We start from the raw sequence: 12,611 nt of genomic DNA on the forward strand, positions 1-12,611 counted from the left end.
TCGCAGGCGCGCCGTTCGGAGGACGGATCCGAACATAATATTTATCCATCAAATTACCCAGCTAATGTCACGGAGTTATACGACCAATGGCGTGAGAATACGGTTTTTTTTATTTTCTGGAAAAACGGTTGACCACCAAACGTTTTAATGACGATATTCGTGACCACCAAACGATTCATGAAAGTCAATTTGATTGATAAATAATGTTTATCCGTCAAATTGCCGAGCTAACGTCACGGAGTCATACGACCATGCAATGGCGTGAGAGTACGGTTTTTCCTATTTTTTAGGAAAACGATTGACCACCAAACGTTTTAATGACGATATTCGTGACTACCAAACGATTCCGCGTCGAATGAGTTGTATGAAAGTCAATTTGGGTGACAAATACAATTTTTCTGATTAATGGCACAGAAGTGATATGTCCGGCATTATGCGCATACGGTTTTTTCTATTTTCTGGGAATACAGTTGTTTTTCAAATAATAAAAATTATATCGATACTTTATCCAAATGATTCTGGAGCAATTGGATTAAAAAAAAATATTTTTTAGAAACTTTCTGCTAATTATACGCTTAATTGATTTTAATTAATTGTGATTATTGTATGGTTTTCCAAACTCTGAAAAGTTTTTTCCAAATATCTCCAAATGATTTCCAAACGATTGGGTTAGTTAACCGGATTGGTTAATCGGATGCCCGATTGGAAGTGAATCGGTTCTAATAACAAATCAATCGGAATCGTTTTCAATTCGGCATTTCCGGATTTATCTGAATCCACCGCTATCGGTTTCAATCGTATAACTACCAATCCATTTTAATCGGGTGAATAAGTGACTACCTGAATTGTGTATTGAATCCGCATCAATCGTGAAATTTGAATACAACACCGGAATCGGATTTAATGAGATATTTCTGGATTTATCTGAATCCGACTGAATTGGTTTCAGTCGTATCTGCAGTTAATCCATTTCAATCGGGTAATGAATAATGAAAGTAGCTATGTGAATCGGATTAAATCCGCATCAATCGTGAAATTTTAATACAACACCGGAATCAGTTTTAATGAGATATTTCCGGATTCATCTGAATCCGACTGAATCGGTTTTAATCGTATTAATATCAATCCATTTTAATCGGGTAATGAAAGTAGCTATGTGAATTGGATTAAATCCGCTTTAATTATTAAAATTGTATATAGCACACAATTTTTACGTAATAGAGTTTCTTACTACAGGATTTTCTTTTGGTAAAGTCTATATTTGCGAAACTCTAAAAAAATCCAAAGAATTTATAAATCAGAATATTTAATATTATTTGTAATTTTCGATCAACATATTTATTAATGTAATACTTTTTTTAAGCAAAAAATTTTAATTGGACCATAGAAAACCATAGTGAAACAAACCAATAAAATCAATAAAATCAATGTAATAATAATGTATAATAATCAGATATATATCACCAAATTTTAAATATTTATGGGTGTTTGAAATTTGTACCAAATAGATTTAATTTGTTTCACTATAGTTCTAAACAGTCTATTTATATATGTATATACATATAATAAAATATTTCATTTACAATAGCAGTAACAATGATAAGCAATATTAAGTACATACATTTTAAATAAAAATTCAATTTATTTACACATATTTTACATTTTTTTACAAAACATGGATATCTGGCGTAGCACGGCGTAGCACTTAAAAGTTACATATATATATGTATACATACAATAATCTTATGAAAGTGATTTCCATTGGCTTATTGCGTTTCAAAGTCATTCGCTAATTCACATAAGTATCTACTGTTGCGCACATTTACAAGCATAACTTTTGATTTTATATCTGTAAAAGGAATAATTTTACATCTTTCGAAATTTTCTGACTTAATTTTTTTTATATGCAGTACCTTAAAAGGGTCGTCTTCAAATAAGTCAATATTTGAAATTTTCAAATAACATTTGTTGTCAATACTAATTATGTCTACTATTTGTCCAAAAATAGAAGATTCCAATTTTACTACAGAATCTTTTGTGCGTTTTGTTCGTTTGTATTTAATACTATGCAAAACTTTATTTTTATATATACATTTTTTGTACACTTTATAAACCTTTCCGTCAATTATTTCAGTAGATCTTTTCCCAACAAACAGTACATCATTTTCTCCATAATCGAAATATGTCGACAACCTCCTAAATGTAAATAAATTCGAACAAAAATCTTGAATCTCAGCGGAAGAATATTCAACGTTCCCTGTTTTGAAATGAAACATTTGTAAGTGTTTCCTCGATATTTGTTTATCCATCCCATTTGACCCATTGACAAACTGCTTTAATTGGTAAATATTGCTCTCAAAAGAGAACGTTGAATTTGACCAAAGAGGACCAGTTTTCTTTACTGAATGAACAACATGTAACAAACTGTGAATGTTAAAAGTCATATTTTTAGTTCCATACATTATTTCGTAGAGTCCTGTAAATTTCAACAGGTCACGTTCACATTCCACTAATTCTCTTCGACTAATTTTTGTTTTTAACAATGTATGAAAGCTTTTAACTAGCAGAGAATAATGCTCTAAAGCTTCATCTTTGATAATTTCATCTAAACACGGTAAACTATAATACAGAACCCAAGATTTAATCTTAGAAGCCTTCCATTTGGCACGATCTTTTAATGATCGTGGAAGTCTGTGTATATCATGAGTGGGAGTAATGGATAATAAACGTTTTTCAATGGCTTTTATGTCAAAATTACTGAGCTTGAAATTATTTTGCTTTTTCGTTAATGTCCATTGTTTATAAATTTGTTGATCTACACCAGCTAAGAGTCCATGTAAATAATCGAAACTAAAGGACCAAATCATGTCTATTTGTGGAATTATTGATACAGAAGTATTACCTTTTACTCCTCTCTCTGAAATTTTATTTGTTGAAGTTACGACTTCTACATCTTTTAAGTAACTTTCTTGACTTCTTAAGTCTGGATCAGTTATTTGCATTGGATATCTTAATCCTGAAACATCCTTAATGTAAACACCAATGTGGTAGCACCATGAACAGCCGTAATAGCCATTAAACTGTATTCTATTTTGTAAAATTGGCCGGCAAACGGAATCTACGCAGAAAGCTAGTGGACAAAATTTGACGACAATTTTTCTGTTATTCAAATTTGTTGTTACAATGCCTTCTTCATATAAACGCAATGCTTCTTCGTTGAATTTTGAAAAATATAAGCTACCTAAATCACAGTTGGGTTCTTTTATTGTTGTTAACATTCCAGCAAGAAGAATAAACCTAGACCTACTATTAGGCGGTAGAAAATTTGGAAGTATTTGAAGTGGCCAAAATCCTCTTTTTCCACTTTTTGTTAATGGCGCCCCATCGGTACTAACATTGTACGTTAAGTACATCTTTTCATTATTAATTTTTTGATACTGCTCGCTATCATAAATATCTCCAACTGATTCTTTTGATTTGTTTTCATTAATTGAATCTTGAAACTGTAGAATTTTTTTTTTATATCTTGGTTTTTAAATAACATTTTCAACTGATATGTTAGATCTATTGACATAAAGTAATTCTTTGAATTAATATTTATTTCAGTTTGTGTTGAACAGTTCAAACAAGTTACTTTTTTTTCATTATATTTCCATGAGATCCAGAGTATATAATCTTTTTATTACAAATATCGCAATAATAATGATATATTATTTTATCTTCTGGAGGATCAAATGTTTGCTGGAACCTATATTTAGATGTATTAATTTTTTTTATGCAAGCCTTGCTAATAATTTAATCATATCGATTAAATATTCTCTGCCAATATCTGATAACTTGAACCGTAATGAGAATGCCATAATTAATGTCATAACATCTCGCACGGTCAGTTGAGATGTTTCAAACATAACGATGTCATCATCAAATGCCTTATTATCATTGCATGTGTTTTCTGAGTTATCATCACTGTCATTATCATAACATCCATCATCAGTATCATGATTGTTTGAACTGCATAAAAAAAAAAATAATACTTTAATATTTTGAAGAAATATTTAAATGTTATTTTGATGTTAAATTACTAAGAAAAGTAAATTACAAACATTATAAAGCAAAATTAGATAGATATATTTATTGGCTCCCCTCAGGGTTGCAAGGCGTTTTGTAGGGACGTTCCCAACCCTTTACATTCACTTAACCTACCTTAGCCTATTTTACATTTAACCTTACATACTAATCGCCCTACCTATCTTTACACACACACACACGCACGCAAGTTCCCTATCTCTGTGAACTTCCGTTTCCGTTTACAAACTCCTCACTCCTCCTCTTTCTCTCATTCACTCCTCCCCTCCCTTACCTCCCAATCCCCTCCATCACCCTCTCCCTTCCTTACTCTCTCTAATTTCCTCAGCCATCTCTCCCCCTCCCCTTCTTCCCCCAATACCTCCCCCACCGCTTCCTGCCATGATCTCCCCCCCCCCAATCTGCACAATCTTCCCACACGTGTTCCCACGTCTCCTCCCCCCCTCCACACACCCTGCACACTCTTCTCTCCTCTGCTATCCAATGTTTCACCCCCCTCATACCACCTCCCAGCCTGTATCTAGCCACTCTCTGCCACCTATTTTCTCCCCAGTTCTTTTTTAAGTACTCCGGTATCCCCTCCCCTTTTATCATGCCATACCACTTGTTAAATTTTGCCTCCCCTATCTCTTTCCACCTCTCTTCTCTTTGCATTCTCTTTTCTCTCTCCAGCACGTCTTCCCCCCTCCACATCCCCTCCTCCCTCAGCTCCTCTATCTCCTCTATCTTCCAGCCCCTGCTCTCCGCCGCTTCTTTTCTCTCTTCCTCCCATCCCCCCCTGCTCACCCCTCTTTTCGCCATCCTTTTTACCTCCTCTCAGCATTCCCTTGCCAGCTCCCCTCCCTTTCCCTCCTCCAATTTTTCTCATACCCCCATGCTCTCATAACCGCCCTTCCTCTTAGTTTCTCCCTTTGTAACTCCTCCCTAATCATATATCCCGGTATACATCTTTCCACTCCCAACACCCACCTTAAATATCTTTCCTGTAATCTCTCTATTTCCCCTCTTTCCCTCCACCCCCCTATTTCCTCTCCGTAACTTATCACCGTTCATATCAACTTATCAAACAACCATATTCTCCTACCCCAATCCCCCCCAAACCTCCTCTTTCCGATCCCCCATGTCGAATAGTAATTGATATTATGTTTCTTCAAAAGTTTCTGCACGTTTGCGTTGTAAAATTCTTTCCCCTTGTTAGTCTGCAGATTTTTCGGACATCTTCCGCCGTCTCGAAATATTTTTTCAATCGCAATAGTAACCTCGGTTCCGCTCTTGACCTTGAGCGGTACGGCCCATGCGTGCTTGCTCAGCACGTCGATAATGGTGAGTATGTAGTGGTGGCCTCTGTTGAATCGCGTGTAGGGACGCATCTCGACCACATCCGCCTGCCACAGGTCATCGTATCCGCGCACTATGACGCGTCTTCGCGAAAAATTTCTTCTCGCAGGAGCGTGTAATTCTTCCACCAGCCGCCGTTTTTTAACTGATTGCTTCTTACCAGCCATGACGATGACGCGCAACTGACGCAGAGATCAGATGTACGTTCTTATCTATTCGCGATGATTCACAATTACATCTTGAATCATCTTTTGAAGTTCGTTTAGGGTAATTTGCATGTTATTCTGGAATACTGCAATCTTTCTCCCCATTTCATCCTGTCGATCTTTTAAAATTTGCACGCTCTGCTGCACGTAGCGTTTATTGGCGGCATCGCCATCATCTACGGGTGGCGTTATCCGTCGAATCTTGCGCGATTTCGCGTCAAAGTCGGTGGCGACCACGCAAAGAGCGTTATCGCGCACGTAACTTCTGATTAATCCGCTCCATTGATAGTACGGTTCCGCACCGCCTCTTCCGAGCGATATACCAAACTTGTTGATCGGCATTTCGATGTTGATTGAATGACTCGTCGACGCGCGGTTTAATTTATAATAAGTCCAGCTTCGCGAAGTTCCTCGATAATCGACAGGATCTCGTTATCGTGACCGTTGTGACCCGCTAGGCGCGAAGCTTCGAGCAATCGGAGACGGTCTACAAGCTCGTTGGGGTCGTCCCAATGAACATAGTCGATCTTGTTGTTGTTTAATGTCATGGCGCGCGGTATACTTTTTTTACCCAAAATCGGCGATGCAATTATATTTCTGTACTTGTTACCTGTCATGGCACGCGGTATACCTTTTCCAGCTTTTTTACCCGAAATCAACGGTGCGATTATATTTCTGTACTTGTATCCCCCATTGCCCTTTATTTGAGCGTGAGCATCGTGATTGCGTTTATGAGCATTCGTCATCAACAGAATGCTCTTGTATTTCTGCATGTCATCCTCCGTGTAGATCTCGTCATTGGGAATTTTCTTAAAGATCAACTCGTAAAGACCGCGTGTGCCTGCGTATCGTATGTCGTCGATAATTATGTTGTCCGCGTTGTCCACGTCAAAACGCTTATTACCGAGCATCATTCCATCGTTACTGAAATAAACGCCGTACACGATGTCTATACCGCTTTCTTGATCGCCGCTCAGAACAGCCCCGATGTACTTTTGGCTCAATGGACCCAAGTGATCTCTCAATGTTTTTCGACCCTCAGATGTTTGCAACTGCTGTCGAACGGACGTCACGAGTGTGTCATCAGTGGTTTCAAAAACATCTTCGTTTGCGAGCACTGTGTGTTGTACGGAAGACGCAGAGGTTATCGGCGGTTCATTCGGTGGAGCAACTTTCGATCGTTTCGATTTACGCGGTTGTAAAATTTTAGTTATTTCGCTCAAATTAGATGGCACATTTATCGATCGTTTCAACGTAACCGGAGTTGAAGCCATTACAGAGACGTTAAACGAGGCGTTTGGTCGTTGTCGTTTGAGCTTCGGCTCTTCGTCTTCCCACGCCGTTTCATTCTCAATCTTTGACACGTCAGATTCTTTGTCAGCTACGGTGTTTTCGACAATCTGCCTTAGAGGCTCGATGATAGGCTTAAAGTGTCTCTCCAACGCAATATCTTCCTCCATTTTACCAGTTTTCAAGGCGTGATATTTCTTGCGAATCGAATTGCTCGTTTTCGCAATTTGATTTGCTATCCTCTCGCGCTCTCTAATCTCCTCGCTGCTGTCCATGTTGCGATAACGTTGCTCAATCGACGCGTCGACAACAACTAACCACGTTTTGGTATCGCAAAGTCGTTAAATCCTTTTCTGTATCGACCATTCGAAATCGCGCTGTCCTTGTCTATCACCACGAATCCGTACTTTTGTCGCCAACACGTATGACACAATTTACAGAAATCTTCGTAAGACATATCTGTGTTTACGTGATCGCTGTATATGTGTTTCAGATTGGTACCATCCTGTTTAAACAGAATCAATAAATTCGCGTTGTCGCGTCTAAGATGCTTCGGTATCTTCGCATACGTCTGACAAAGATAGAAGGAATCAACGTCCGCGTGCCGGCCCATTGCAAAATATTCTCTTATCGTATCCTGCTTGTCGCACGCCACGTCATCAAAGATAAAAATAGAATTCGGGAGCGCCTCGCTCGGCGGAATGACGTCACTGTTATTCGAGAACGTAAAGTAACCAATCTCTTCTATCGGTGTTAATATATTCTCCAAATATCAATATTTCGGTTGTTGCAACGATTTCGAGTACACGTACACGTTCTCGAAACGTTGTGACGTGACAAAAGTCGCGTCCCTTACCCCAGATGGGAGCTCGGCCGAGGGAGGCGTCAGGGATGGTGCCTCCGCCCGAGGCGGGCGGAGAGCGAGCCTTTAGGTTAGGATTAAGATCTTTTGCGAGCGTTACAGGTCGAGGGAGTGCGGAGCAGATGGCCAGGGTCACGACGAGTGTAACGGCTTATGCCGCGTCGAGGGACTTACGGCTGGACAACCAGGAGCTTCCGAGGGCGTACGATCGGCGGGCGGGTCACGCTGGGGCCTACAGCCGGCAGATCAGATGACCTGTCAAGGCGTCACGGATGGCCCGAGAGCACTGCAGCCCGGATACGGGGGACGCCCCGACGAAGGTCCCCGTTAAGGAACGGGGCCACCACCGCTGAGTACCGCTCCCGGTCGACGAGCCATGGCCCGTCCAGCCTGGCCGTCGAGGAACCGGACGATGAGACGCGGCCTGGACAGCCGGTCTCAAATAGGCGGACTTCAAAACTACCGCCGGCGGATGGGCGCAGTGACGAGGGGCGCTCGCGAAGGGCGCGACGATCGCCTAGAGGGATCGCTGGCAGGCCAGGGCGCAGCACCGATCAAGCTAGGGAAACCGGCGCGCGCGGGCGCGCGCGGGCCCTGCGTGGTCCCGCCGGATCAAGGAAACGCCACTGTCGAGCGAGCCGCCATCCCGGCAACATCCAGCCCTAAGAGCGAGTGACGAGCCGCCGGAACGAGACGAATTTGTAAGGCCACTGCTCAGCCTTCCTCGAAGTAAGATCGCGAGAATACCTAGGCCCTCCCGGGAGTCGCGTTGTGCCGCGGTAAAGTATGAAATCGGCTGTAATTAAAGAATATCGAGCGCCATACCGCGGGAGGGTTCGTGCGACGAGGTGATCGCGAGTGCCCGCCTCGGGGATGAAAACGTACGGCCGCCGACAGTCAGCGTACATGTAATTTCGTTGTGATATCGTTTCGTGTACTTCGTTGCGTATGATTTCGTTGTGAGTAATTTCGTTCGCGTAATTTCGTTGCGGGTGATTTCGTCGCGTGGAATTTCATGAACGCCGTTGGCTTAACCGTGCCGTAGTTTTGAGAAGTGGCTCTCGCGCGTGAGAGAGCCTCGTAGTTATCGTTGCCGGTTAAGTTCATGCCATTTGTAAGTAGCTATACGTGCGTTTCATCGGGATTAATGGCCCACGGTTGTGTCGAGTTAACGGGTGGGGCCATTCGTGCGTTTCGAGGGGAGAGAAGATCCCCAGCGTTGTCGCGGTAGACCGTAGGGAAATTGCGTAATTGTTTAAGGAGATTGCGTTGGTTATTTGTTAGCATCTCGCGTTTGACCGTCCGGGTGGAATTCGCTGCAACTTATGTCGGGGAATACTCTTGTGCGAATTCAATCGGGATTGCCGTGCAGCTCAGCGACGGAATGAGTATCGCGCTCGTGGGGTGACACGTGGCGTGTGCTCGAATTCTGCTTGTTCGCCGTGGAACTCGCTATCGTCCACTTGTTATCTGCCTTAACCGAAATATAATTTAATGTTTTATGTATTTGAGTGTGATGATTGCGCTACGCTCCCTCTCCTATTCCATCCGCGGTTGATCAAAGAAGCCCACGCCTGAGAAATACTGCGATCTCGTGAATCGTGGTGCGAGGAATCGCACCTGGCGCCCAACATAACATCTCTAAAATACTCAGTCGAGCTACCATCGGGGTTTCGGAGAGCAGTATCGCGAATATTGATAGAGATTATAGTGGAGAAAGCGACGGCGCGCTCCTCCACGGCCGGCGAGACCGTGAGGACATCGTCGTCGTCGTCGTAACGTACACCGTGCGAACTTTCCAGCAAGCTTATCAAGACGTTTGTCTTACCGCAATTCGACGGACCGCAGATGATACCGCGTATAGAATTTGGTAGCATGCCTCCATGTTTGCGTACCTCTTTTATTAATGGCATCCTATCGTCAAAGTTTGTCACTTTGATCGTCCGCGATTGTCGTACGAACCGCATTTTACTTCCTCTCCACAACGAATGAATAATAATATCGAGAAAGCTGGCCTATTTACAGAGACGCGTAGAGCTGATATGCTCAGTCGTTAAAATGTTTTTGCTCGTGTCGGATAACAGCGATATTTACGATTTAACCACCGAGCAGTTGAAGTATATACCAAAGGTCATTCTACTGCGACAGTTTTATAATTACATAGAATATTTGTGGGATAAGCTGCCCGAACATATCAAGACAGATTCGGAGGTTCAGCAATATCGACGCTGTTTAATACTATATAATTTGCCGTGTCAGCAAACGCACATCGACGGTCCGCCGCCGCTGATAAAAAACTGCGGCGAATGCCGTCGAAGATAGGGCGAGGTCTGTTGAATCGCTCGATAAACGCGCTTCCGATCGAATTACATATCCCCGGCTATCAATTTTGCGGACCGGGAACTCGCTTAGAAACACGATTGGCAAGAGGTGATCGGGGTATCAATCCATTGGACGCGGCGTGTCGCGAGCACGACATAGCCTACTCGCGTAGCAGCGATCTCGCAGAACGACACGTGGCAGACAATATACTCGCCGCGGAAGCGCGAAAACGTGTTATCGCGAACGATTCGACTCTCGGAGAGAGAGCTGCTGCTACAGCCGTCTGGGCGGCCATAAAGGCTAAAACGAAACTCGGTATGGGTTTGAAAACGAAGAAAAAGAAAAAGACCAAGCGAATACTTCCGGTTGCGAAACGCGGCGGTATCCTACCGATTTTGCCGTTATTAGGGGTTCTTGGCTCGTTGGTCGGCGGAGCGGCAGGAGTCGCAAAGGCCGTGAATGACAACAAAGCCGCGCGACGTCAGCTGGAAGAGATGCAACGTCACAATCGCGCCATGGAAGGTCACGGACTTTATCTCGCTCCGTACAAACGCGGACGGGGAGTCTCGAGAAAAAAAAAACGTCGAAGGGGCGCTAAAAATTCCCAAGGGTGTAACTACCAATGTGCAACTGCAACAATTGGCAAAACGTATGCGCATTCCATATTTTAGAGGTGTTTTCATGCGCGACTCGTTACCGATCGGCGGCATACGTCAAAACGAGAGCGGTATCGTGAATTTGGATAATACTGATGGACCGGGTACTCACTGGGTGGCGTATGCGAAGAAAGGAGATCGTGCCATATATTTCGACAGTTTTGGCAATCTTCGATTACCGAGAGAATTGGCGCAGTATCTAGAGAACAATGTAATAGAGTACAATCGCACGCCTTATCAGCGATACGATCAGAGCAATTGCGGACAACTGTGTCTGCGTTTTCTACAGTCGGTTGACAATCAATTTAAAGACCGGCGTTACGCTGTTTAATCTCAGTATTCATTCAAACATGTCACTGACATTTACGCTCACCGGCAAGAGCAGCATCCTCGCGGTAAGCTACTTTCCCGCCGTGGATTTGAGCGATGGCGATTACGAGCTCGGTCTAACAGATTTTGAAACCTATCACGATACCGAATGTAAATTCGTCGAACAATAAATTCTACTATGACGACGACGACAAGGAGATTACCATTCCCGAAGGATCGTACGAACTGCGTGATATAGACATGTATCTGAAACGCGCTCTTTTATGGGACCCATCCAATAATGTCTCGACAAACGAAGATGAACCGCACCCATTGATTATTATTCGGGCTAATAACAATACGATGAAGAGCGAGATCAAATGTGCTTATCGGATGAATTTCACAAAACCGAACAACATTGGATCGCTGCTGGGATTTTCAGCGAATCGCGTGCTGGAGCCGCGACAATGGTACGAATCGAATGTTCCTATAAATATCATCAACGTAAACATCATTCGCATAGAGTGCAACGTGACCGCGGGTGCGTACAGCAACGACAAGTACGTGCACACGATACACGAGTTTTCACCGAGTGTGCCTCCAGGACATAAGATATCGGAAACGCCGGCACGAATCATTTACCTTCCGATCATCGTACGGAGCATTTCGGACTTGACGCTTCGCGTCGTGGATCAGGACGGTCGATTGATTGATTTTCGCGGAGAAGAGATCACCGTTAGACTGCATGCACGAAGACGACAGCGGTAACGTGAGATGCTCGTACTGAACGAAGCTGAGCAGGTGCAACAGACGAGAAACAAGAAGACAATTCGATCGCCAAAGAAGAAACTCACTGCGTCGAACGTTGAATTTTTGAAATCATTGGGTTTCGTCGTACGAAATGGCTAATATCTTAAACATTGGAGGTGACCCAATTTTTGACGACAGCGTCGTCAAGATTGAGACACACACGTACAATCCGTACGCCAACACAACGTTTGGACATAACGATGAGATAAGAATACCCATACAACAGCAGGATTTATACACGTTGCCGTGTGAAAGCTTTCTCTACGTTGAAGGAAGATTGACGATAAAGAGAAGGAATGACGAGTCTCAGGCAACGCTTGCAAATAATTGTGCGGCGTTCATGTTTGATGAAATTCGATACGAGCTCAACGGTGTGGAGATTGACCGCAACAGAAACGTTGGAATAACCAGTACCATCAAGAACTACGTATCGCTATCGTATAACGATTCTCAAATCTTGCGGAATGCTGGATGGGACGTTACATCGAGTATACCGGAAGGATACTTTAACTTTTGCGTACCGCTCAAGATGTTGCTAGGCTTTTGCGAGGATTACAAACGCGTCGTTGTTAACGCTCGTCACGAATTAATTTTGATACGAGCGCGTAGCGATAACAATTGCATTGTAGGAAATCCTGCGACGGAGCCGGAAATCGAATTGTTTAAAATACAATGGAGAATGCCTCACGTCACATTAAACGAGGTCAATAAGCTATCCATGCTACGGGCTTT

At 42.9% G+C, this 12,611-nt stretch overlaps 1 protein-coding gene and 1 pseudogene across 1 annotated transcript; both read right to left on the bottom strand.

The window, feature by feature from the left end:
• Positions 1-1,686: 1,686 nt before the first annotated feature.
• On the bottom strand, positions 1,687-5,972 carry LOC143895421 (uncharacterized; annotated as a pseudogene).
• Positions 4,508-10,078, bottom strand: LOC143895405 (uncharacterized). Its single transcript, XM_077402475.1, has one exon. It carries the CDS (start codon positions 7,193-7,195, stop codon positions 6,008-6,010), a length of 1,188 nt encoding a protein of 395 aa, XP_077258601.1. The 5' UTR covers positions 7,196-10,078; the 3' UTR covers positions 4,508-6,007.
• Between the last annotated feature and the right edge of the window lie 2,533 nt (positions 10,079-12,611).

This window comes from Temnothorax americanus, unplaced genomic scaffold (genome assembly GCF_048541705.1).
Source record: "Temnothorax americanus isolate GAGA-0224 unplaced genomic scaffold, ASM4854170v1 Scaffold158, whole genome shotgun sequence".
Lineage (NCBI taxonomy): Eukaryota > Metazoa > Arthropoda > Insecta > Hymenoptera > Formicidae > Temnothorax > Temnothorax americanus.